This window comes from Lutra lutra, chromosome Y (genome assembly GCF_902655055.1).
Source record: "Lutra lutra chromosome Y, mLutLut1.2, whole genome shotgun sequence".
NCBI lineage: Eukaryota > Metazoa > Chordata > Mammalia > Carnivora > Mustelidae > Lutra > Lutra lutra.
The window spans coordinates 386,877-414,791 of NC_062297.1; the positions used below are offsets into that span (position 1 = coordinate 386,877).

General features: G+C 36.1%; 1 protein-coding gene across 4 annotated transcripts in view; it reads right to left on the bottom strand.

Annotated features, from left to right (window-relative positions):
• LOC125092594 (probable ubiquitin carboxyl-terminal hydrolase FAF-X) overlaps positions 1 to 27,915 on the bottom strand; it is a 168,259-nt gene that overhangs the window by 30,090 nt on the left and 110,254 nt on the right. For all 4 annotated transcript variants that reach the window (XM_047716957.1, XM_047716959.1, XM_047716956.1 and 1 more), the window contains 5 exons: positions 8,894 to 9,002; positions 8,293 to 8,439; positions 7,450 to 7,596; positions 2,889 to 3,111; positions 291 to 511 (listed from right to left, as the gene is read on the bottom strand). In XM_047716957.1, the coding sequence (XP_047572913.1) occupies positions 291 to 511; positions 2,889 to 3,111; positions 7,450 to 7,596; positions 8,293 to 8,439; positions 8,894 to 9,002 (847 nt within the window). The remainder of the gene's footprint in view (positions 1 to 290; positions 512 to 2,888; positions 3,112 to 7,449; positions 7,597 to 8,292; positions 8,440 to 8,893; positions 9,003 to 27,915) is intronic.

Genomic DNA, 27,915 nt, shown 5'->3' on the forward strand with positions numbered 1-27,915 from the left:
ATTTGTCAATTTGTAACACCCAATTTTACTTACCACATTGTACAAAACATGATTACATTAACTGATACTTTGAAGAATAGAAAAGTTGTAATAAAGATTATCAACTTCAGTTGAAAGTTTGTTAGGTAATAAGCACTAGGATATGCCAGAGATAGTAGCTCAGAGATTCTTGTCCTGTCATCAAAAGTAGTTTAAAAAAGTCCTACAAGAAGTATATTCTAAGAGAAAAAAAGCATTATTTAGTAATCAAGACCCTGAAACACAGAAAAAAATGTATCATTAAAATTTACCTCATTGTCCTGCTTCTCATCACCGAACATATCATCATCTACATCACTACCTGTGCCTTCAACAGCAAGAATACTGTTTCTGATGGAAGGAATCATGTATAACTGTTGTATCACAGAGTTCATATAACATGTAGCACCAGCGTTTTTGAGTCCCACAAATCCTTTCGATGGGCGGGGTCCAACAGGTGGTAGATATTCCCATTCAGTAAGAGCTTCACAAGCTGAGAGAAGAAAAGATCCTCATAATGACTCTGTCCACTGGCCACTGTGTTATGCTGATAAACTAATATTAGCAATAATTCTGTCACTACTATAGTCATCTAAAACTAGTGCTCCAAATTTTCATTTCAGTACCACCATAAAGATCCTTTCTAAGAACTACCAAGTCTGCAATTTACTGATGTTGCATCTATCACCATCTGCTAGTTATGTCAGATAGTATAATATTAAATTTTTTACTGTAAACTGTAAGTAAAAACTGCTTTGCCTATACCCATGTTTTATCTTTAGGAATTAATAAGATAGTATATCTCAAAAGTCTGTTAGAACTGTAAATTACTTTATGTACTTCATCACCTTCTATAAATCAAAAATAATCTGAACATCAATCACTATCTGGGAAACAGATTACATAAAATAAGAGTATACTAAATTGCAAATTATATGGCCAATAAGGAGAATTAGATAAGATTTTTATGTACTATTACATTTTTATTGAATAAAAAATGAAACAAAAGTAAATAAAGAATGCTGCAAGTAGTATACTCCAATTTGTGTTACAAAGAAAAAAACTTATGGGTGCCTGGCTCAGCTGGTTGTGCATCTGACTTGTGGTTTTTGGCTCAATTTATGTTATCAGGACTGTGAGATCCAGCCCCATGCTGGGCTCTGCACTAAGTGTGAAGTCTGCTTTGGATTCTCTCCCTCTGCCTCTCCCCTGCTTGTATGTGTGCATGCTCTCTCTCACATAAACAAACAAACAAAAAAAACCTTAAAAAAAAAATCTAAACAGAGATACACAAATACACAACTTTTATGATACATAATTTCTGAAACAGGATTACGGAATTGGAAGGAAGTTTAGTATCTTTAGCCATCTTTTTCTTTTTTTTAAAAATATTTTATTTATTTGAAAGAGAGAGAATCAGAGAGCATGAGCAGTGGGGACTATCACAGGGAGAAGCAGACGCCCTGCTTAGCAGGGAGCCTGATGTGGGACTCCATCTGGGATTCCAGGACCATGACCTGAGCTGAAGGCAGTTGCCTAAGCAACTGAGCCATCCAGGCGCCCTTAAGTCATTCCATATATGAATAAAGAAACCATAAAACTCATAAGCTACATAAATTTAGAGAAACAAAACTAAGTTTTAAAACATCTCTTTAGGTATAGTCCATAGTACCAAAAAAAATCCAGCTTTTGGTTAAAACTCTGAAAGTTTGGATGAGAAGTTTCTTATACCCTGAAAGATGGGAAAACCAAAATAATTTCAGATGTTCTTAAAGGTTACTATTGGATGTACTCAATAATTAGTTCTGCATGTTTCGTTAAAAAAACCCATGATTTGCACTTAAATAGATTTTATGTTCTTATTTACTGTTATTTTTACTAATTACTCGTTCTCTTTGAGTTTCGTTTCTTTTTTTTAAAAAAAGATTTTATTTATTTACTTGACAGAGAGATCACAAGCAGGCAGAGAGGCAACAGAGAGAGAGGGGGAAGCAGGATCCCCGCGGAGCAGAGAGCCCGACGCGGGGTTCGATCCCAGGACCCCGAGATCATGACCCGAGCCAAAGGCAGAGGCTTTAACCCACTGAGCCACCCAGGCACCCCTTTGAGTTTCATTTCTAATAAGATCCAAAGACCGCTTCCAACGCTCATGTGGCATTAACTGAGAACATAATAAAAAGCATGTGTTATCTTTCACGTTGATATCTTCAAAACTTTAACTTTTTAAAAACTCAGATTAAGATAACGCCAAGCAATTTCAAAGTGAGGGCCTGCAAATCTGTCCATTCATAGACTTAAAAAAAATTTTTTTCCCCACTTTTAGTTCTAAATACTAAATCCTGTAGCATTAAATTTGGCTTCTTACTCGAGTTTAAATTTTATTTTATATTTGATGAAATAAAACATTTTGTTGAATTACTTGAAACAATTATATGAAGGTATTTAAATATAACTGGAGAATTTTTCTGTGGGAAGGCTTCTGTACTTATCATCATCTCTTTTTGATTATATAAAATTGTGTTAATTACATATTTGATTATTAAAATTATTAAACTTAATAGTTTCTAAAAACAAACATATAGATTAAACATTTCCTAAAAGATGGGGTGCCTGGGTGGTTCAGTGGGTTAAAGCCTCTGCCTTCAGCTCAGGTCATGATTCCAGGGTCCTGGGATTGAGCCCTGCATTGGGCTCTCTGCTCAACAGGGAGGGAGCTTGCTTCCCTTCCTCTCTCTCTGCCTCCTTGTGATCTCTGTCAAATAAATAAATAAAATCTTTATTAAAAAAAAATTTCCTAAAAAAAAAAAATCCAGAATTTTAAACATAGAGAGATATCTGAACCAAAAATCCTTACATGTTACAATACTTACTAGTTATTGCTGTGCCTATGTAATACATTTCAGTCAAACAGTCTACTATCTGTTTGAGGTTCCTTACACAGCCAACAGCTAATGCTACAAGTAGTTCAAAACCAGCATTGATGGTGGCAGGTGAACTACAGACTGGGATAGCCTGCTCAGCTGGCAGTTCTCCATTTCTCATACATTGCAAGTAAACTTTGGAAGCAGGAAAGATGAAATCATCAATTAATTCCTACAGTTGAAAAAAACAGGTCACATATTATTAGCAATATATATTTAGGAAAAAGTGTACCTTGGAAGAAAATATTTTTATACTTAAGAAAATACATTTTATATTTTAAAAGCAAATTTGGGTTCTCAAATAATAAAACAAGATTCTATTTTACATTATTGATTTTAATTAGGAAACACACAATTCTAGGTATTTTAGGTATAAAAGCTGACAACAAAAACATGTATTTTAAATAAACCAACTCCTATAATGAAATGTGAGCTAAAATAAGTGAATTAAAATAAAAAGAACACTTTCACTGAATTCTAAGACATACCAGTAGAAATTCATCAAATATGATGTAAAAAATGAAGTCTTCCAAGATAAGAGTTTTCTTTAAAGGTCTGATCAAAAGAATTGAAATTAACTAAATAATCATAACAAATGTTACTCATTAACATTTTTTTTGAACATTGATTTACCATTATAGTTTACCCTTAATCAATATAAGTTTGAATTACTTAAACTATGTGAGTTGGAACCACTTATACAAGGGCTTTTTATCAATACATGTATTGGAACTGTTTTTTGCAGTTTTGCAACAATCTGAAAAAAACTCACAGATGAAGAACATAACCTAGAAAAATTCACAAAGTTAAGGGAATTTTACGTAATGAATCCTTTTTATGTAGATATGTAGTTTATTTTATGTAAAGTATACACAAGTTAGAAAGAGTTATCATGTATTCAAATGTGTCCACACATGTACATGGTGCCATTCCAGCCCAGAGAAATGTAGAAAAAGATACAGTATTGAACCTTAATTGCTGAAAATTTACTATGGTACAGATTATGGCAGTTTCAGAGCCTGCTGCTAGTGCGGTGAGCTCAAGTGTTTTGAGCATTCCGGTGAAACACTGTGTGATGATAAGCAGCAGTATGTGAGTAGTCTGTGTCTTAAATAAACTGCAGATCATAGTAAAAGAGATCTCTCACTGTTCTCATGTATTTTTCATTGTGTTTATTGCAATACTGCAAATCAAGAGGCAGTAGACAAATTCCTAGATACCATTAAGAAAATCACTGAGGGAAAAGGGTATCTGCCTGAGCAGGTTTTTTTTTTTTTTTTTTTTTTTTTTTTTTTTAAGATTTTATTTATTTATTTGACAGAGAGATCACAAGCAGGCAGAGAGGCAGGCAGAGAGAGAGGAGGAAGCAGGCCCCCTGCTGAGCAGAGAGCCCGACGCGGGGCTCGATCCCAGGACTCCGAGATCATGACCCGAGCCGAAGGCAGCGGCTTAACCCACTGAGCCACCCAGGCGCCCCCTGAGCAGGTTTTTGATGCAGACAAAAGTTCCCTATTCTGGAAGAAGGTGTCACAATGGAAGAGAAGCCAGCACCGGGATTTAAGGCAGGAAGGGATAGGCTGAGTCTCCTGTTTTGTGCAAATGCAGCCAGGCCTGAGCAGGTCCCGCCCGTATCTATGAAAACTGCTTCCAGTCCCTGAGAGTGAAGGCAAGAGATAAACATGAGAAGCCTCTCTCTTGGCTGCATGTGAAAGCCTCGACAACAAAGACCCCGCTTCTGGACTGGTTCCATCGATGCTTTGTCTCTGGCATCAGGAAGTACCTTGCCAGTGAGGGACTACCTCCTAAAATTCTTTTGCTATTAGATAGTGGTGCTCATGAGCTAGACCCCCATGAGTTTAGGACCAAAGGTGTTAAAGTGGTCTAAGTGTCCCCAAACACAACGTCTCTAACTCATCTCCCAGATCAGAGGGCCATGAGGACCTTTAAAGTTCATCACACATGGCACCACATGAAAAGAACTGTCAGTGCTTGGAAGAGCACCCGGATCTAAAGAACATCATGAGAACCTGGAAGGACAGCTCCTCTGAAGACGTCACCATTGTCACAGAAAAAAACTGTGACAACCATTAAGCCCCAAGTAGCTCGGACTGGAGAAGACTGTGTCTGGGTGTTGTGTGTGACTTCACAGTCTCTACAACAGAGGCAATCAGCAAAATCATAAAACAGAGTGTAGATATGGCAAGAAAAACTGTGGGGTGGGGGGGCGGAGCGGAGCCGGGTGAAGAGTTTGAAGATCTGAATCTTGGAGAAATTCGAGACCTAATACACAGCGCCTCAGAAGACTTAACAGGAGTCAGTTTGATGGAGATGAGAACTCCTGAACCAGTGCCAGATGATGAGGATGGAGACACAGAGAAACGCAATGCCAGAAAACAGATAGAGGGCAGTCCGGCAGAGGGCTCTGATGATCAAGATTGCTTTTGACTCCTTTTGTGACATGGACGCTTCCATGATACGGACATCAACACTAAAGGAAACAGCAGACCCATACAGGGACGTTTTGTAGAGAAGTGAAACAGAAGCAGAAAGGAAACAGCAGACCCATATAGGGACATTTGTAGAGAAAAGAAAAAGCAAGCAAGTTCCACAAAGTTACACTGAGTGTACCTGCCTCTCCTGCCTCTCCCGGGCACAGCAAGAACAACTCCTCTTCAGCCTACACACTTTGAAGACAAGGAAAATGAAGACCTTTATGATCCCTTTGCACTTAGTGGCCACTAAATCATCATCATGCTGTACAGTTAATAAGCTTGTCTGTTGTGTCTGTGTGGGTCTTTGTGTGAAAATTTAGTAATCGTAGGGCAGGAGCTGCAAGAGCTGTTCCATGTCATCAGCATCACTAGGTATTCATTGTGTAGAACACTGTGCAAGACCCATCCTTACAGAGGCATACAGAGAGTAAGATGTAATGTAAAATTAATAATGTGCCATGTTCTTACTGTTTCATACTTTGCTTCCAAAGCATTGGCTTACTCTGTAATGATGCCTCTCAGAATAGGAGAAGCTGTGTACCAGCCTATTGTCACCGGTAACGGTTTCTTCTTTAATGTATTTGTGTCCACTTTTGTATTATGAATGAGACTGTAATACCATATGCCAAAAAAACACATAGTACTTTATGTGTACTTTCTTCTCTTTACATTTTAAAAATACAGTACATTTTGGAGCACCTGGGGGGCTCAGTCAGCTAAGTGTCTGCCTTCACTTCAGGTCATAATCTCAGAGTCCCTGGGATCAAGCCCCACACTGGGCTCCTTGTTTATCCGGGAGTCTGGTCCTCTCTCTGCCTCTGTGGTGACCCTGCTTATGCTCTCTCTCTCAAATAAAGAAATAAAATCTTAAAAAGAATATATGGTACATAATAAACATAACATACAAAAGTAAGTGTTATTATTAGTTATGATGTCAGTAAGGCTTGTGGTCAACAGTAAGCTATTAGTAGTTATTAGAGACAAAAATTATATATATAGATTTCTAACTACATCAGGCTTTGGAGCCTATAACCCCCTTGTTCAAGTGTCAACTATAATTTTAAAATCCCTCAAATTAAAGAAGGCAGATATTTATTTAAAAATCACTGTACTGGGGGTGCCTGGGTGGCTCAGTGTTTAGGCATCTGCCTTCAGCTCAGGTCATGGTCTCAGCGTCCTGGGATCAAGCCCCACATCGGGCTCTCTGTTCAGCAGGGAGCCTGCTTCCCCCGGCCCCTCTGTCTACCTCTCTGCATGTTTGTAATATCTATGTCAAATAAATAAATAAAATCTTAAAAAAAGAAAAAAAAAAAAAAAGAATCACTGTACGGCAGGAAGGCACCTAGATGTCTCAGTCAGTTGAGTATCCAACTCTTGCTTTTTGATCAGTTCATGATCTCAGTGTTCTGCGATTAAGCCCCGCAGGAGGCTCCACACTCAGTGGTGAGATGCCCAAGATTCATTCCCTGTATCCCACACATGCTGTTGTGTGTGCTCGATCTCTAAAATAAATAAATGTTAAAAAAAAAAAAAATCACTGTATTATGCTATGCAAAGTCAGTCTGTCAGAAAAGACAAATACCATACAATTTCACTCATATGTGGAATTTAAGAAAGATATCTGAAATTTAAGAAATTTAAGAAAGATTTCATAGGAGAAAAAAAACAAAGGCAAACCAAGAAACAAAGTGGTGATTACCAGAGGGTAGGGGTGGGGAGATAGGTGATGAGGATGAAGGAGTGCACTGTGATGAGCACCAGGTGTTTTATGGGAGTGCTGATTATACTGTACACCTGAAACTAATATTACACTGTTAACTATAATTAAGTAAAAACTTAAAAAACAAACAAAACCACTACAGCTTTCATAGTGATATTAGATATTAGAAGATATTAATAAGATAAATAACAAAGATGGTCTCTCAAAGCAAAAATCTATAGTGTTCAATTAGATAGATTTGCTAACAAACATTTAAAAGGTCATGGTAAGTAGCATAGTGCCAAAATTTAGAACTTACTTTAATGAGATTACCACCTCCTTTTTCACAACCAATATGATACTTTTTCTCAGGTGTTTGAAAGGCTAGTAACTCTTTTGTTACCCCAAGGTGACCTTCCAAGATTGGCTCTTCAACACCTGTTTCACCTGTGTTTTTAACGTTATCCTGCGAAAGGAGAAATGTTAAGAAACTAATTCACAAGAAATGACAACTAACAAGCAAGAACAAAAGGGAGCTGGAAGAAAGTGTTATATCAGGTGTAATTATTCCAGCCCTTTCCATTCATGTGATTTCTCTGACCTATAGAACTCTTTCAACATTAAATGTGGAATTTTGTCCTAAGACACTGGCAATGTCTGGAGATATTTCTGGCTTTCACAAATGGGAGAGAAGGAAAGACACCCCTTATAATTAGAGGCTGGAGTGTTGCTCAACATCCTACAATGACTATCACAGCTCATCAAAACAGGAGTAATAGTAAAATGTCAATGGTGCCAAAGTTGACAAACAGGAGAGTACTAACCTACAGTTTAAAAGCTATCCATTTCAAAAATATATTCTAAAAGAACTCCGTCTGTATAAGTGAGAGGCACAGGTGGTTAAATGTAAATGCTAATCCATTAGACATTTTTTAATTAACAAAATTAAGAATATTCTAAATACGATAATGGGAAAATAGGTGAAATATACCAAAATGGAGGACACTGAACATCAGAATTCTGAGTCCCAACCGAAATAAACTATTTGTATAAAATGAAACTAGCTGTATGTTCTATTAACATAAATACTCAAAATCATAAAGCTCTCTTTTAATAGGTGCATTTAAAACTATTATAGTAAACCGAGTATTATACCACTTACCCTAATTCTTTTGAGCCAATCTATTTCATTGTTTAGAAGAACTTCAGCATTGGGTACACTGATATTGCTGTTGTAAGCATAATTAAGAAGGTGCCGTAGAAGAGTGAAATAGTCACCTGAATGTTTACCTCTCTCTCGTGCTGTGCTCTGCAATATAAATTATAATATGAATTTACAAGTCATGTTCAAGATTCATGTTAATTTTTAAAAATCTAGGTAACTGGTAAAATGAAGTGGCAACGCCTTATACCAATGACATAAAACACATTAAAACTGAATTCTACTTTTCCAAGAAACTATTTCTAAAATGCAAATAAAAATCAGTCTATAAACAGTACAGAAATTATCAGAACAGATTTTATTTCCTAAGCTTAACTAAATCTTTTGTTTTTTTTAAAGTTTTTTTTTTTTTTAAGTAATCTCTACAACCAATATGGGGCTTAAACTTAAAACCCCTGAGATCAAGCAGCATGCTCCTCTGACTGAGCCAGCCAGATGCCCCACATAAGCAAATCTTAATATAAGTTAAAACTGTACTTTCCTAAATGTTCCTGATTTTAAGAATGAATCACATTGATAAGTCCATTTAAAAATATCTCACCCCCAAAATGGTAAAGAGCAGAGTAATGAAGAAAAGTAGAGGCCTGTGTCCCATGCAACATCTTGTGCACATTAAAAAAAATTGCTCCTGTGCCAACTGACGAACAGTTCTGAAATAAAAACATTTTCTATTTAATGTATTACATTCATAAACAGAAAAGCTCCCATAAATTATTCTGACACTGGTTTATCTTTAACAGGGTAGATAAATTGCAAAAATACAAGGTAATGACTTGTAACTCATTAACACTGAGATAGGAACATAGAATAGTTAAACCTATCTTTCAGGGAGTGAAACCTCAAATTGTAACCATAGTCTGGAAACTACGGGGTATAGTTTCTTCATGTAAGACTTGACATAGTTTTTAGTATGCACTGATGGGGGTAATGATGAAACATACAAAGAACAAACATATGTGAACAAGTGTAATTATTTGCAGAATATTCTTTAAAATGTCCTTTGGAAAAACCTTAGATAATGCTTTAGAGACAATGGAAAATGTAATAAAAACTCTATTTCTGGCCTCTCAAAGAACCGTTTTCAAGGAACTGTGCTTTGAAGTAAGTTAATTCGTGGAAACTCAGAAGAAGCTATGTGAGATTTTTCAGTGGTTCTCAAATATGACCATCAGATCAGAAGCATCAGCATTATGTGGGAAACTGTTTGGGAATCTCTAAAAAATACAAATTCTTCAGCCCAATCTATACTTTCTGATTTAGAAACTTTGGAAGGGAGGCCTAGCAATCTACATCTTAATAAGCAATTTCAAAGATTCTGATGTAAATCAAAGTTTGAGGATCATTTGAATGCTATCTTGTTTATATATTACCATGTATGTGACAAATTTCAAAGTCAGTAATTTCAGTACCAGAAATTTCATCTAATTATTATTTGCATCTTTAAAAATGTTCAATAATGTGTTGATCTCTCTAGAATATCTAGTTTATTACTGTGATTCTGGAATCAAAAAGATAAGAGATCTTCAGTGAGAAGCTATTAACTTGGCAAATGCTACTTGTTTACAAGCCAGATGTAACTCCCATTTGATTATGAGAAATTAAAATTTTCACAAATTTAGGAAGAGCTTCTCTTTTCCTCTGGTCAGGATAAAACAAACCCAACAAAATCAGCTTTAAAACTACTTAATCAATAAGTACAACTGTCTCAGTGAAAAGATTCTGCAAACAACCATGGTGCTTCAAAAAAACTCAGCTGCTCAGAAACAGTCTCTGATAAACGCACCTATCTAGCAATACTCAGTCTCACCTGAATGACTTGTATCTACAAATAACATCAACCTACTGACACCTGTGCAAATCTGCCAATGCCTGAACTCCATTATATATCGTCTGTTTATTCAGAAAAAGTGCCTAGCTGGTAGAGCTTCCCTTGCTATCTATCCTCAGTGATAACTCCACTGTTGTCTTTTTATTTCAGCTGCTGAATAGTGATTTTAAATCTCCGACAAGAGCAGGCTCCCTCATGAAGAGAGATTCTGCTATTAAAAACAGAGCCTATTTAGGTGCTAAGTGATGACATAAAGAGCATTGTAAGTTAAATTTTGTATCTGTGGGTAAATGCCATGCTTTTGTCTTGATACCTGCTAGATCTCTGAAATAAATTTATGGTTCAAATTTGAAGGATTTTAAGTTTTATGGTTTCAGCTGACTCTTCTACCTCTAATTTTAGTCCAGTAGCACAACTTACTTTTTAAAATATTCTTATTGTCCTATATTTCTTTTCTTGTGCGCATATATATATATATATATATATATATATATATATATATATATATATTTTTTTTACCCTTTTTGGAAAAAGAGACTAATTAAAAGAAATGCAAGATGGCCATATTCTAATTTTCAAGTATTTCCTCAAAAGTTAAAAATCACCTGACTACTTATCTTATTTAGTAACTTAAGAATAAAAATTCTGCCAACCTCAACCAGAGCCCTTGAGAAATGTTCTGGATTGCCTGCTGGGAAATCATTAGCACCTTCGGTACCCTAAGAAAAATTTTGTCAGGACAAAAAAACCAAAACAAAATAGTTTTGGATATCAATGATGTGGTGCAGAGTGTGAAAAGACATGTATGCTTTCTACTTCAAGTCCAGATTAGTGGCTCCGAGCCCAAGTATCCAGTTTTCCTGCTCCTCTTCTTTCAATTACCCTAGAATGGAAGCTGTCTGATATTTCATTGACCACAATACTGTTTCACAAAAGTATTAATAAGAAATGAAGAAGACGACAAAGAGAAGAAATAATACATGCTAAAGTTTCAGTAAACCAGATTACCAGCCAGACTTCAATGCATTTAGACTTGCCCAAATGTAAGGTTAAATAACTTTTAAGGATCTTAAAAGTCCTTCTAATTTATAAATACCAAAAAGGGGGTTCAAAAAACCCTCCAAAATAGTAACTACATTGTTTCAGATGTATTTCTCATTTTCACAATTTTCTGTAGGAATGTTTCAATACTTTTAAGAAATTTTCAAAGATATCTCAGAGTATACTGCTCAAGTTCATTAGAAGAATGAATACACACTCCAAATATCTGATCCTTGTCATTTTCTGAAGGAAAAAAAAAAGCAGCATAAGAAAATAACCTGAAAAGTTAGATCATGAATATCACACCTCCATCAAAATACTGTAATGACATCGTATTTCATACAAATCAGGGTACAAGGAAACAGCTCAGTAAACTTGTTAGATAATAAGTAGCATTCCTGGCCTCCAACCTAGAAGCTAGTAACAATTAGCTGCTAGTTCATGTCAGTTGTGAACGAATGACTTAAAGTAAAATCCAAAGTCCTTACAATGTCCTGTTTAGCCGTAATAGCCGTAACAGAAATACTGTTAGGTTATCTCTCTTACAGCATCTCTAAAACTGTCTCCCTTACTCAAAGTAACAGGTGACCTCCTTGCTGTTAGTTCCTCTAGGAGGTCAAGAAGACTTGTGTTCAGAACTTTTACATATGCTGACCCTTCTTTGCACTTATATGCTCATTCCTTTACTATTTTTTTCAGGTACTTACATAAAAAAATTATTTTATTTTTTGGGGGAAAAGAGAGTGGGACAGAGTGAGAGGGACAGAGAGAATCTTATACAGGCTCCGTGCTCAGCCCACTGCAGAGTCCAATGTGGGGTTCATTTGATCTTATTTATCCTGAGATCACGATCTGGGTGGAAATCAGGACTTAGACACTTAAATCACTGAGCCACTCAGGCACCCCTTTCAGGTGTTTATTTGAAGGTTACCTAGTTAGCAAAGTATTTCCTGATTGTCCAATATAAAGTCAAACTATATCAAATTTCACACATAATTCATAAATTCACCTAAAAACAAACCAAAGAAAAAAACTGACACTACCAACAAAACAAAATCTGACCGTATCTAATATCAACTTGTACGTTAATATTCTATTTAAGTACTTTAATCAGGTTTTTAATGGGTTAAAAGAAGCTTCTTAAACAAAAACAAATTTGGAAATCCAAAAAGCAATTTGTGCTCAAAATTTGATAAAAGCAGTATTGTACAGCAGCCAGTTCGAAGCTACAGTTCCTCCACAGAAACATCAAAAACCAACTGGAAACTGCTAGAACCCTTGGGGGGAAAAACATTAACCAAGTAAACACCAGATTAGAAAAGAAGAGGAAAAAAAAAATCACAAATTTTAAAAAAAAAAATCAGAACTTAAAATAACAGGACAGGTTTTTGATGCTGCCCCACCACCTACCCTGCACAGCAGAGGTCTTGAAGATAATAGGCCACATTCCTATTTTTGTATATGTGCTGCTGAAGCGAGCACAATAGGCCACATTCCTAATGTAAGACCCTGTTCCTGTTTCTAGATGGAACAAAGACCTTATTTGCAAACCACTGTGTTTATACTAGTCTATCTAAGGCTCCTAGTGGAAACCATGTACACAGAGAACACGTAATATCTGTTTCCTTAGAAATCATGATCCTGAGATCATGATCTGAGCAGAAATCAGGACTCAGGAACTTAAATCACTGAGTCACCCAGGCAACCCTTTCAGGTGCTTATTTGAAGGTCACCCAGTTAGCACAGTATTTCCTGATTGTCCAATATAAAATCAAACTATATCAAATTTCACACATAATTCATAAATTCACCTACAAACAAACCAAATAAAAAAACTGACATTTATGGTGGAAAATGGCAGGCAATAGTCAAACACATTGTAAATTGATAGAAAATCCCACAGTTCTTTGGGGTAAAGATTGTAATGGAAAATAGAACAGAAAAGCAGCAAAAACTAGAGTGGCTTTCTTCGGGGAGAAGAGGTTAAGATACTAAAAAGCAGCCAAAAACACTGAAGGAAAAGTCACATGAATGGTCATGATGGAACAAATACTAAAAAAGTACATTACACTAAGCTTTCACCTGGGGCTAATATATATGTAGTAATACAATCACAAAGTGAACAATGAAGCAGAATTATAAATGTTTTCTGGTAGTTTTAAAGGAATGTGTGAACAGAGGTCCAATCTGCAAAACAAAATTTTATTTATTATTATTAGTATTTTGTCAAATATTGGCACAACATAATCTAATCCTTCAACAATCAAGAAGAACAAGTCCTGGAGAAGAGGATGGATCTAATTTCCAGTTAGGACATTATAAAATTTAAAGGTAAGTTTTTGGAGGAAAAAAAAAAATCACAAAGCATACAAAGGAATGAAAAAGTGTGGTCAATCCAAAGGAAAGAAATAAACTGTCCATGAGGAAGCTAAACATTGAACTTTCTGTAAGATTTGAAAACATTCTTAAACATGATCAAACTACTAGAGGACAAACAAAAAACAAGGATGTAGTAGGACAAACTTATTAAAAAGGAGACAGAAATTATATAAAGGACTAAATGAAAATTCTGGGCACAAAAAATAAATGCAGAAACAGAAACTCCAAAGTGGGATTTGACAGATTTTAGCAGGCAGAGAAAAACAGTAAGATAACAGCAACAGATAAATAGTATTTGGGGCAGAAAGAGAAGTTAAAAAAAGCTTAAGGGATGTGTGACACACTATGAAGTGAACCAATAAATGCCATATGAAAGTTCCAGGGGAAGAAGACAGAAAAAAACATTTCAAGAAATAAAAGCTGAACACACCACTTTTGATGAAAGACATGGACACACACAACCAACAAAGGCAAAGAACTTGAATTGCAAGAAACTTGAAACTAGGTAATTTTAATAGGAGAGACACATTATAGTCAATTTGTCAAAAGCTATAGACTAAACTGTGAAATCATAAAGGATGAAGCAATTTGTCATAAGGGAGTCATCTTTAATAAAACTTATAGATGATTTCTCCTATTTCTCATCAGAGACAACAAATCAAGAAAGCAGGTGTAAGAACAAAAATGGGATGCCTAGATGGCTTAGTGAATTAAGTGCCTGACTCTGACCCTGGCCATCATCTTGGGGTTGTGGGACTGAGCCCCATCTTGGGCTCCCTGCTCAGTGGACAGTATGCTGAGCCACCCAGGCATATGTCTACAAGGGTCTTCTACAAACCAAATGAAAAGATACTTAACCAGTTATTTGAAGCCATATGAAGTAAACAACACTGGTAAAAGTAACTACACATAAAAAATGTAAAAACTAGTATTATTCTTCTTTGTCTATGTAATTCTTTTTACTAATGATTTTACTTTTTTTTAATTTTATTTTTTTCAAGATTTTATTTATTTATTTGCCAGAGAGAGAGAGGGAGAGCAAGCGAGCACAGGCAGACAGAATGGGAGGCAGAGGCAGAGGGAGAAGCAGGCTCCCCAATGAGCAAGGAGCCCGATGTGGGACTTGATCCCAGGATGCTGGGATCATGACCTGAGCCGAAGGCAGCTGCTTAACCAGCTGAGCCACCCAGGCGTCCCTTTACTGATGATTTTAAAAGCAAAGATAAGAAACAATTTTAAATCTATTTGAATGGTCATACAAATGTTTACAAAGATGTAATCTGAAATAATAAAAATATAAAGGGGAAGCACTGAAGTTGAGAAAACGGTATTTGTTATTGAAACTAACTTGACATTATTAAAACACTATGATTACTATATTATTATTATTATTATTATTCAAACTAGACTAAATTCAGGGTATTAACTGACATTCTTAGGGTAACAACTAAGAGACTCTAAACAATTTATAAAGAAAAACAAAGGAACCAAAATGGTACACTATAAAAAACTTCCCCTCCCTTTTTCTTTTCCTTTATTTCTATTTGCTTGCTTCTTTAAAGGATTTTATTTTTAAGTACTCTCCACACCCAATGTGGGGTTGAATCCACAACCCCAAGATCAAGAGTCAAACACTGCATTCTCCAGTGTCTGAGCCAGCCAGGTATCTTATCATTCATTAACTTTAAATGGAAACAGATTAAGTTCTCCCATTAAAAGGTATGTATTGCCAAAATGACTTAAAAAAGTATGTTAACTACATGAGACTCACTTTAGATATAAAGACAGAAATTAAAATGAAAAGCCAATTTGGGGGGGCGCCTGGGTGGCTCAGTGGGTTAAAGCCTCTGCCTTCAGCTCAGGTCATGGTCCCAGGGGCCTGGGATCGAGCCCCGAGTCCAGCTCTCTGCTCAGCAGGGAGCCTGCTTCCTCCTCTCTCTGCCTGCCTCTCTGCCTACTTGTGCTCTCTGTCAAATAAATAAATAAAATCTTAAAAAAAAAGTTAAAAAAAAAACAAAAAACAAAAAACAAAAAACTAATTTGGGAAAGATGCTTGAATAGAGAATACCAAGAATCCATCTATCAGTAAAAAAACTGTCTCATGTAATAACAGCAAATGTTCCAGAAACAATAGTCTGTCCTCCAAATAACAGAGTTATGTGTTTTGATTGTTGTTGCTGTTCCTGATCATGTAGGTTGGGAAGCCATTGTTCACTGCCAGTCCCATCTGGAAAACGATTTCCCTCTGGTTTAGCACCTCCAGAGCACTAAAAAGGGCAGACAGATTTTCCCACTTCACTTTTCTGTTACCCTGTTATGTGTAACATGACATTTTAGGATTAGGACATTCAATAGAAAACACACATATGGGGGAATTTAGGAAAGTGACCATACATACCCAAGGGAGGGAACAGTTTCAGAAATACCTATGAAAACCTTCAGTATACACTGCAGGTAGATTCTCAGACAAATATAGCATATAACAATAATAACATCAAAAACAAGCAAAATTGTGGCAAAAGGATAATGTGGTTTCCAGAATTATAACACTGTGTATTTCTAATACCCAAACACACAAAGTATAGAAAGAACCAGGAAACTATAGCCCAGTGAAGGAAAGAAGTCAAAGGAAAGTTCTGTGAAGGAAAGAAGTGAACAGAAGATGTCCCTGAGAACAACCGGATGTTAACTTTCAAAACAAGTAATATAAACAAAAAATAAAACTCTCTGGGATGCCTACATGGCTCAGTTGGTTAAGCGTCTGCCTTTAGCTCAGGTCATGCTCTCAGCATCCTGGGACGGAGTCCCACATCAAGTTTCCTTGCTCAGTTGGGAGTCTGCTTCTCCCTCTGCCTGCCCTGCTTGTGCTCTCTGACAAACAAATAATCTTAAAAATAATTAACAACAACAACAACAACACAAAAAATAAACTCCCTTAAAGATGCTCAAAAATTAAAAAAAAAGCACGAGAGTATCATCAGAAAAGAGGTAGGTATGAAAAGAAATCATTAAAGAGACAGAAAAATAAAAAGAAACCCCCTTTTATAAAAAGTTGTGGAGCTGCAAAGTACAAGAATTTAAATATTTAAATAGAGTTGAACAGCCAGTTTAAGAAATCAGCAAATGTAAAGACAGGACAATTCTAATGATTGTGTCAGAAGCAGAAAGAACGGATGAAAATGAACAGACCCTAAGGGGCCTGTCAGTTACCATTAAGAAGACCAACATATGCACTGATAAGAGTGAAAGTAGAGAAGAGAAAGAGAGCACCATAAAGATCTGAAAGGCTGAAAAATTGCCCCCATTTGAGAGATGAAATGGGAATATTATATCTATATATATAATTATATATGAACTATCAAAATTCATCAAGAAAGAATCTTGAGAGTAGCAAGAGAATCACTGCATCAGGTACACAGGATTCCCACTAGGATTATCAGTGGTATTTCTCATCAAGAAGGCGTTGAACAAATAAACACCAAGTGCTCAAAGAAAGAAAATTATCAAGCAGAAATACTATGTCTGACAAAACTGTATTTTAAATATGAGAAAGAAATTAAGATGTTCACAGATAAACAAAAGCTGAGTTTGTAACTTCATCATGAAACTATAAGAAATCTTCCTTTAATCCACATGGATAGGTAGCCCATATAATAACATGGATTTCAAAAGAGAAAACTAAATTTCTCAAATCTTATGAAAGAAGAGTTCTCTAGAGAAATGTAACTCAACACAGAGAAAAAAAACAAGGACACCACAGTAAATTCTACCCTTTGACAACCAATATCTATAAGAGACAGGAACACACCTTGCCCCTCCCCACACATAGCTCATTTATCTAATAAATAAATCAAGTTCAGCTTTCAGCAAAAATTAAAAGACACACTAAAAGAAAAATGAAAAGTCTGAAGGAAGGAGCAAATATCAGAATCAGACAGAGATATAGCAAAGATGTCAGAATTACCAGACGAGGAATCTGAAAAATGTATAATTAATGTGCCAAAGGATCTAACAGATAAAATAAAGAACATGTAAGAACATGGGGACAATGTAAATAATACAGCAGAAATTCTATCAAACTAATGTTATAGATATGTCACTGTAATAGAAATGAAGAGTGAACTCTAACAGGCTCATCAAGCTATACAACTGAAAAAAAAAATTCCAATGATCTTGAAAAAATACAGGAGAAACTCTGGAAACTGAAATGCAAAGAAAATAGAAAAAGGTGAAACAATACCAGGAATCGTGAGACAACTACAAAAAGTAAAACATGGGACGCATGCGTGGCTCAGTTGGTTGAGTGTCTGCCTTCGGCTCAAGTCATGATCCCAGAGTTCTGGGATCCTGCATCGGGCTCCTTGTTCAGTGGAGAGCCTTGTTTCTCCCTCTGCCTGTCATTTCTCCTGTTTGTGCTCTTTCTCTCTCTCTGACAAATAAAATCTTAAAAAAAAAAAAAAAAAAAAAGAAAAAGTAAAACATATGAATAATGGGGTACATAAGAAGGAAACAGAACATTTCAACCAATAACAATGGAAAACTGGCCAAAATCAGTGACACTCTGAAGTCAGTGATCAATGAAACTGAGAACACCAGGAAAACTAGTACCAAAAATATCTGTATATAGGCATTTCATATTCAAATTGCAGAAAATCTAAGAAAAAGAGAAAAATCTTGAACGAAGCAAGAGTAAAAAACCTTACCTATAGAGGAGTAATAATAATTACCTTGGACATCTCTTCAGTAACCATGAAAGCAAGAAGAAAATAGAGTGAAATATTTAAAGCATTGAAAGAAAAAACTCACCAACTTAGAAATCTGTATACAGCAAAATTATCATTAAAAATTAAATGAAAAATAACACTTCCTCAGACAAAAAATAAGGAAAATTGCCAGTAGACTTGTCTTACAAAATGTTAAAAGAAGTACTTCAAAAAGAAGGAAAATGATACAAGTCTGAAACTTTAATCTATAGAAAGAAGCAAGGAACTTCAGAGAAGTACTAAATTAAGGGAAAAATAGTTTCTTTTCCTTTTTCTTAATTAATAGATAATAATGTGTTCAAAATAATAAATGGAACAGTAACTTACTGAGTATGAATAAGTGAAATGAATGACAACAGTGTTACAAGGAGGAGAGTTGGAAATTCTATGTTCGAAAGAATGTGTCACACTCTTGAACCTGTACGGTGTTCTTGCAGATTCAAGGGCAACCACATTTAAAAAGTAATTAAAGAAGGTTAACGTCCTTCCGGGCTCTAGAGTCTGGAAAAGGTGACTGCTCCCTCAAATGCACACAAAACACAAAGTGATTAAAACATGAAAAAACAAGGAAGCGTGACACCATCAATTAATAATATAATCTTTAAATAACTGAGTCCAGAGAGATGAAAAACTACAAACTGCCTGACAAAGAATTCAAAGTAATTGTTTGAACTGAGAAATATAATTCATGAACAAAATGCAAAACTGAAAACAGACAGAAATCTTTGAAAAGAACCAAAAAGAAATTCTGCAGCTGAAGAATACAATGAATGAAATGAAAAAACAAAAAAAACCAAAAAACCAAAAACCAAAACAAACAAACAAAAAAAACCAAAAACAACAGAAAGCTCAACAAAATAAATGAAATGGAAACAAGGATACACGAAGTGTAAGAGAGGTCATTTGAAATAGTCCAGTTAAAAAAGAAATAAAAAGAGTGATTAAAAAGTCTGCAAGATTTATGGGGCAATGTCAAGAAATATTAATAAACAAGAAAATAAACAAGAAACAAATAAATAAATAAACAAGAAATATTAATAAACTCACAGAAAGAGAAGGGGCTTATTTTGAGACAGAATGGCTGAAAACTTTCCAAATATTTGTGGAGAGATAAATCAGATTTGTGAAACAGATCCCAAACAGGACCAATGAAAGATTTCATTAAGACCCATATATTATAATCCATTTATCAAAAGTCAAAGAGGGAATTCTGATAGCAGCTAGAAAAATGACTCTTCATATAAAAGGAATCCTCCATAAAACTCTAAGATGATTTATCAGCAGAACCTGGCAAGCCAGCAGAAAATGAGAGTAATATTCAAAGTGCTGAAAGGGAAAAATTGTTAACCTAGCATGTTATATGCTTTCTAAAGCTGTACTTCAGAAGTGAATATAAAGACATTCCAAACAACAGTGAGAGAATTCATCACCATAAGACGTACATTGTAAGAAATGTTAAAGGTAGTTCTTCACGTTGAAAGAATGTTAATTAGTAACATAAAAATATAAGAAAGCATAAAACCGACTTGTAAAGATAAACACAAATTCACTATATTCTTCTAATACTGTGTGTGCGTTTTTTAATATTTTGTTTATTTATTTGAGAGAGAGCAGACATGAGAGACAGAGCATAAATGGAGGGGGAGTCATGGGCAGAGGGAGAAGCAGACTCCCTGCTGAGCAGGGAATCTGACACCCAGTTTGATCCCAAGACCCTGGGATTATGACCTGAGCAAAACGCAGACACTTCATTGACTGAGCCACCAGTGTGCTCCTCTTCTAATACTGCTATAATGGTACATGAATTCACTATTATCTCTGATATTAAAGTTAAAAGGCAAAAGTTTTTTTTTTTTTTTTAAAGATTTTATTTATTTATTTGACAGAGAGAGATCACAAGCAGGCAGAGAGGCAGGTAGAGAGACAGGAGGAAGCAGGCTCCCCGCTGAGCAGAGAGCCCAATGTGGGGCTTGATCCCAGGACCCTGAGATCATGACCTGAGCCGAAGGCAGCGGCTTAACCCACTGAGCCACCCAGGTGCCCCAAAAGTTTTTTTTTTTTTTTAAAGATTTTAATTTATTTGACAGAAAAAGAGCACAAGCAGGGGAGCAGCAGAGGGAGTGGGAAAGCCAGCTCTCCACCAAGCAAGGAGACCAATGCAGGACTCGCTCCCAGGTCTGGGGACCATGACCAGAGCTGGAGGCAGATGCTTAACCAACTGAGGCACTCAGGCAGAAGTTTTAAAATCACTATAGCTATAGTAATTTGTTATTGGATACACAACATAGATAGAGGTTGTGACCAAAAAAGTGGGAGAGTAAAAGTGGCCAAAAGACCTGAACACACATTTCTCTCAGAATGTGCTAATCAACACATTAGAAATTGCTCATCATCATTAGGGACATACAAATCAAATCTTTTTTTTTTTTTTTTAAAGATTTTATTTATTTATTTGACAGAGAGATCACAAGCAGGCAGAGAGGCAGGCAGAGAGAGAGGAGGAAGCAGGCTCCCTGCCGAGCAGAGAGCCCGATGCGGGGCTCGATCCCAGGACCCTGAGATCATGACCTGAGCCGAAGGCAGCGGCTCAACCCACTGAGCCACCCAGGCGCCCCACAAATCAAATCTTGAAGGAGATAGTACCTCACACCAATAACAACGGATACTATAAAAAAAAAAATCAAAACAGTGTTGGCAAAAATATAGAGAAATCAAGAAAAATCAAGAAAAATGTGATTAGGCAAGATATATTATCTCATGGTAATGGCAAAGAAAAAACTTCTAGTGGATATATAACAGATAAAGACAAATGAAAAATTTTCACTACAAAAAAATGAGATCACAAAGCAGAATAGCAAAGAGGAAAAAAAAAGTACAGAACAATTAATAAAAAGGCAAAAGTAACTCTGTATCTTTTAAAAATTACTTTGAATCCAAAATGGCCTAAATTTGCTAATCAGAAAACACTGAACAAACAAACAGATTAAAAATAAGATAAAGAGTGGGCACCAGGTAGCCACCAGGAAAGAACTGAACATGGAGCTGGAAACTGGAGAAGCAAAGGTGAGATGTTCTGGACCCAGGGCCTCAGACCAAGCTGGATCCTGAGGAGATGAAAAGAAGATGTGTGAGGATGTGCTCTCATCCACATGGAACTTCTTTATCTACATAGCCCTGCTGCAAGTCACAATTTTGTCTTAAAGAAACTGGATAGCAAATGAAGATGTGCATCACTAAGGAACCCAGTTACAATTTCAATTCCTATCTGCAAATGAATAGGCCCAGAAAGATAGAAGAGACTCTCTGAATGCATGGAGATTGAAATTCTACTTGTTAAGAACAAATCTGGCTCTGGTAACTGACCTTCATAGCTAAAACTTAAAAATACTTGGGAAGTAAAGACATTTTGTGGCAAGAGTACACTCACATGCCTGTGATGATCAGCTTCTGTGAATTTGATATAATTTTAAGTAATGTCACATTCCATTTTCTATCAAGTACTAATTATAAGGGAATTACGGCTGCAATAAAAATATAAAATAAAATTAAATTAAAAAATATATAAAAATAAAATATAAAAAATAAAAAAGATATAAAAAACAAGATCCCATCATATGGTATCTATAAGAGAGTGACTTTGGCTGACAGTGAAGAGAGGAATAAGATGTTCTGTGCAAATGGTAACTAAAAGAGAGCAGAAATGAACAGACAAAACAGCAGTAAGTCAAAAACTATTACAAGAAACCCAAAAGGATACTGGATACTGATAAAAGGCAATTTCAACAATTCTTAAGAGATGTAACAGTTATATTCACCCAACATCAAAGCACCTAAATGTATAAAATAAATACTAAAAGATTTGAAAGTACAAATACAGTTGCAATATACTAACAGAAAGACTCAAAACACTCCACTCTTATGAATGGATTATTCAGTCAGCAAATTAATAAGAAAAAAGCAGAACTGACAACACTACAGACTAAGTGGATCTAACAGACATATTTTCGGAATTTTTTACCTAGCAGAAATCAGAACTTTTTACCTAGCAGTAGAATATACTTTCTCCTTAAGTGCATCTTAAGGGACATAATCCTGAATGAACTACATGTAAGGTCACAAAAGAAGTCTTAAATTCAAGAACCTGAAAATCATTCTAAGTAGCTCTTTCAACCACAATGCAATGAAAGTAGAAAACAGGAAAATTCACAAATACACAGAAACAAAATAATATACTTTTGAGCAACTATTAAGTTAAAGAGAGTAAAAAAGAGGGAACTTAAAAGAATATTTTGAGAAAACGAAAGCATAACACACCTAACCTGAGGGATGCAGGGAAAGCAATATAAAAGGGAAATTTAAAATTAAGAAACCCTTAACTAGACTAAGAAAAACAGAAGACTCAAATAAAATCAGAAATTAAAGAGGAAACATTACAATGGATGCCTCAGAAATAAAAAGAATCAGAAATAATTGTTATGAAAAAATATTATAAGGTTATAATATTAGACCAACAAGTGTCTAAAAAAATTTTGGTAATTTCCTAAAAACAATGTAACAAACCTGAAAAGAAAAACAGACCAGTAACAAGTAAGAATCATGAATTAGTAAGTGAAAACTCTGAACGAATACAAAGCCGCAACAGATAGCTTCATGGGTAATTTTTACCACTTACAGGAAGTTAATACCTGTCTTTTTAAATTTTTAAAAGACTTTATATATATATATATATATATATATATATATATATATTTATTTATTTATTTATTTAGAGAGAGCGCTTGGGGGAGGGGCAGAGGGACAAAGAATATCAAGCAGACTGCTCTGAGCCCAGACCCTGATGTGGCGGGGGCCCGATCTCATGATCCTGAGATACTGACTGGAACTGAAATCAAGAGTTGGATGCTGACTGGCTGAGCCACTTAGGCGCCCCATCCTTTTTACTGATTTATTTAGAGAAGAGGGGAGAGAGAATGTTAATAAGCAGGCTGCATGCCCAGCATGGAGCCTGGTGAAGGGCTAGATCTGATGACCCTGATGTTATGAACTTAACTGAAATCAAGAGTTGTATACTTAACCAACTGAGCCACCCAGGTCCTAATAACCGTCTTTTAAAGAAGAAAAAAAAGGGGCGCCTAGGTGGCTCAGTGGGTTAAAGCCTCTGCCTTTGGCTTGGGTCATGATCTCAGCGTCCTGGGATTGAGCTCCGCATCGGGCTCTCTGCTCGGTGGGCGGCCTGCTTCCTCCTCTCTCTCTGCCTGCCTCTCTGCCTACCTGTGATCTCCGTCTGTCAAATAAATAAATAAAATTAAAAAAGAAAAAAAAAAAAAAGAAAAATAATTTATTTATTTGAGAGAGAGTGTGAGTGAGACAGTGTAAGCAGGGAGATGGCAGAGGAAGAGTGAGAAGCCAACTGGCTACTAAGCCTGAAGCCCAATACAGGGTTTGATCCCAGGACCCTGGGATTATCACCTGAGCCAAAAGCAGACACTTCACTGACCTGAGTCACCCAGGTGCCCCAACACATATCCTTTTTCAAGTGTTCTGAAAAACACAGTATGTGGATACACTCCCAAACTGCTTTTATGAAGGCAGCATAGTTAGGAAGCTAACTAAAAAGATTTTAGGAAAAGAAAACGATAGGCCAATATCCCTGATAAAGACAGATGCAAAAATCCCCAATACAGTAATAACAAATTAAATTCAAGAGGACATAAAAAGGATTAGACAGGGGCACCTGGGTGGCTCAGTTGGTTGGGCAACTGCCTTTGGCTCAGGTCATGATCCTGGAGTCCTGGGATCGAATCCCACATCGGGCTCCCTGCTCGGCAGGGAGTCTGCTTCTCCCGCTGACCTTTCTCCTCTCATGCTTTTTCTCTCTCTCTCAAATAAATAAATAAAATCATTAAAAAAAAAAAAAAGGATTAGACATCATGACTTTGTGTGAGTTAATCCTGGAACATAAGGATAACTTAACACACACTAATTAGTCAATGTCATTCATCACATTTACAAAAAGGAATAGTAGTACAATGATCATATCAACGCCTCAAAAAAACGATTTGGTAATGTTAGAGATCTATTTGTGATTAAACCTTCAAAATAAACAGAAGGGACTTACCTCAATACAATGCAATGTGAAAATCCCATAGTTAACGTTATAATCAATGATGAAATCTGAAAGCTTTCCCTCTAATATCCAGTATAAGGCAAGGATACCCATTCCCACCATTTCTATTAACACAGAAGTAGAAATTATTTCTAGAGCATTTAGGCAAGACATAAGACTGATTCAGAGAAGTAAAACTGACTACCAATGACATATGTACAAAATCCTAAAGATGCAATAAAAATATCTGTTAAAAATAAAGTTACAGAATACGAAATCCAAGTACAAAAACTTCATTTCTGTACACAAAGAACATAAAAAAACCCCACCCTGGTATTAAGAAAACAATCCTGTTAACAATATTAACAGAAGAATTAAGAATAAGCTTAGAATAAACTTAAAGAGATGTTGGACTTGAACACTGAAAATTGTTAACACTGATGAAGTTAAAGAAAGGCATCTCATATTGATGGATTAGGAGTACTAATATGGCTAAAATGTCCACTGGAACCCAAATCCACTTCAATACACAGTCCCTATTAAAATACTAATGGCATGCTCACAGAAACAGAAAAACAATCATATATTCATATGATGCCACACAAGACCTCTAATGATCAAAGCAATCCTGATTTAAGAACAAAGATGGAGGCATCATGCTTCTTTCTTTTTTTTTTTTTAATTTTATTTATTTATTTGACAGAGAGAGAGATCACAAGTAGGCAGAGAGGCAGGCAGAGAGAGAGAGGAGAAAGCAGGCTCCCCGTGGAGCAGAGAGCCTGATGTGGGGCTTGATCCCAGGACCCTGAGATCATGACCTGGGCCGAAGACAGAGGCTTAACCCACTGAGCCACCCAGGTGCCCCGGCATCATGCTTCTTGATTTCAAACTGTACTAAAAAGCTACAGTAATCAACAGTATATTACTCACAGAGACTATATACATATGATATGGACAGAACAGACATCTCGGAAATAAAGCCATTCATTTTATGGCAACTCATATTTGAGAAGGGTGCCAAAGGAAAGTAAGTAAGGTTTCTTCAAAAAATGGTGTTGGGGAAATTGAAAATCCACATGCATAATAATGAAAAGGACCCTTATTTCACACCACACATAAAAATCAGTCTAAAATGAATTAAAGTCGTAAACTTAATAAGAAAACAGAGACTCAGTTTGGTGGCTCAGTTTATTAAGTGTCTGCCTTCAGCTCAGGTCATGATCTCAGGGTCCTGGGATCAAGCTCTGTGCTCAGCAAGGAGTCTGCTTCTCCCAGTCCTTCTACCACTCCCCCTGCTTGTGCTGTGTCTCTCAAATAATAGACCCTTAGGCGCCTAGGTGGCTCAGTGGTCAAGCCTTCTGCTCTCGTCATGATCCTAGAGTCCTGGGATAGAGCCCTAGGTCAGGCTCCTTGCTCAGCAGGAAGCCTGCTTCTCCCTCTTCCAGGTTGTGTTCCCTCTTTGCTATGTGTCTCTCTCTGCCAAATAAACAAAAAATATTGGGAAAAAAAAAAAGAATTTTAAAAATTTTCAAAAAAAGATTTGTTATTTATTTGACAGAGAAAGAAAGAGAGAGAGCAAGAGTGAGCACAGAAGCAGGGGGAACGGCAGGCAGAGAAGGAGGGAGAAGCAACCTCCCCGCCAAGCAAGGAGCCAGATGTAGGATGGATCCCACTTAAGTAAGTGGATTACTTAACCCACTGAGCCACCAGACGCCCTGAGAAAAAGCTTTTGATATGGGTCTTATGAACTGATTTTTGGATATGACATCAAAAGAACCACCAACAAAAGAAAAAACAAAGAGGACTGCATCAAACTAAAGAGCTTCTACACAGCAAAGAAAATCAACAGAATGAAAAGACAACCCACAGAATGAGAGAATATATTTCCAAAATATGTTTCTGGTAAGAGGTTTATATTCAAAATATAAGGAAATGATGCAGCTCAACAGCAAAATAATTAAGTATCTAAAAGGGGGAAAGGAACCAATCAGACATCTTTTTCAAATAAATATATAAATAGTGAATTGGTATGTGAGAACAATGTGATTCATCATCAGGAAGTAAAAATCCAACCAAAACAGGATAACATCTCAGACCTGTTATGATGGCTATTTTCAAAAAGTCGCCATAACAACAAAAAGTCGTTTACAACAATGTGGATAAAAGGGAACCCTTGCACAATGTTTGTAGGAATGTAAATTTGTATATTTGTTATGGAAAACATTATGAAGGTTCCTTAAAACACTAAAAATAAAACATTATCATCCAGCATCCAAATTCTGGATATATATTGAATTGAATAAAATCAGTATCTTTTTTTTTTTTTTGAAAATTTTTTAAAGATTTATTTATTTATTTGACAGAAGAAATCACAAGGAGGCAGAGAGGCAGGCAGAGAGAGAGGAGGAAGCAGGCTCCCCGCGGAGCAGAGAGCCCGATGCGGGGCTCGATCCCAGGACCCTGGGATCATGACTGGAGCCAAAGGCAGAGGCTTTAACCCACTGAGCCACCCAGGCACCCCGATCTTTTTTTTTTTTTAAGACTTTATTTATTTATTTGATGAGAGAGAGATCATAAGTAGGCAGGGAGAGAGAAGGAAGCAGGCTCCCTGCTAGGCAGAGAGTCCAATGCGAGGCTTGATCCCAGGACCCTGAGATCATGACTGGAGCCAAAGGCAGAGGCTTAACCTACTGAGCCACCCAGGTGCCCCAAATAAAATCAGTATCTTGAAGAAATATTTACATTCTCATGTAAATCTGAAGCATTTTCACAATAGTCAAGACATGGAAACAATCTAAGGATATGCTGATGATGGATGCCTATATAAGAAAAATATGACAGACATATACAATGGAGTATAGCTCGCCTATTAAAAAGAAGTTGTCTTGCCATTTGTTATACCATGGATGAACCTGGAGCACAAGAGGCCAAATGAAATAAGCTAGACCCAAAAAGACAAGAACTGCTTAATCTCACTTAAATGTGGAATACAAAACACACTTAAAACCAGAGAGTACAATGGTGGCTGGGAAAATGATGGTACAGGCACAAAATTTTCTTTCAACAAATTTTTATGGAAAAACAACATACAATTGGTAACTATCCTTAATAACCTATTGTGTTCTTAAAATTTGCTGACAGATGATCCTAAGTGTCCTCACTATGCAAAAAATCAACTATGTAAAGCAAAGGATACACTAATTACCTTGCCTGCAGTAATCATGTCACAATGTATATACTGAAGAAAATCACATTGGTACATCTTGTGTATATACATCTTTTATTTATCAAGTACACCTCAATAAAGCTGAGGAAAATTTTTAAAAAATATAGATCAATGTATAAGATTAAAAGATTCTATATCTGCTTTCTCAGAAATAAATTTTCTTCAAAATTATAAGGCGCATCAAGGAAACTTTCTGCTAGTAATTTTCCAGTGATAATTT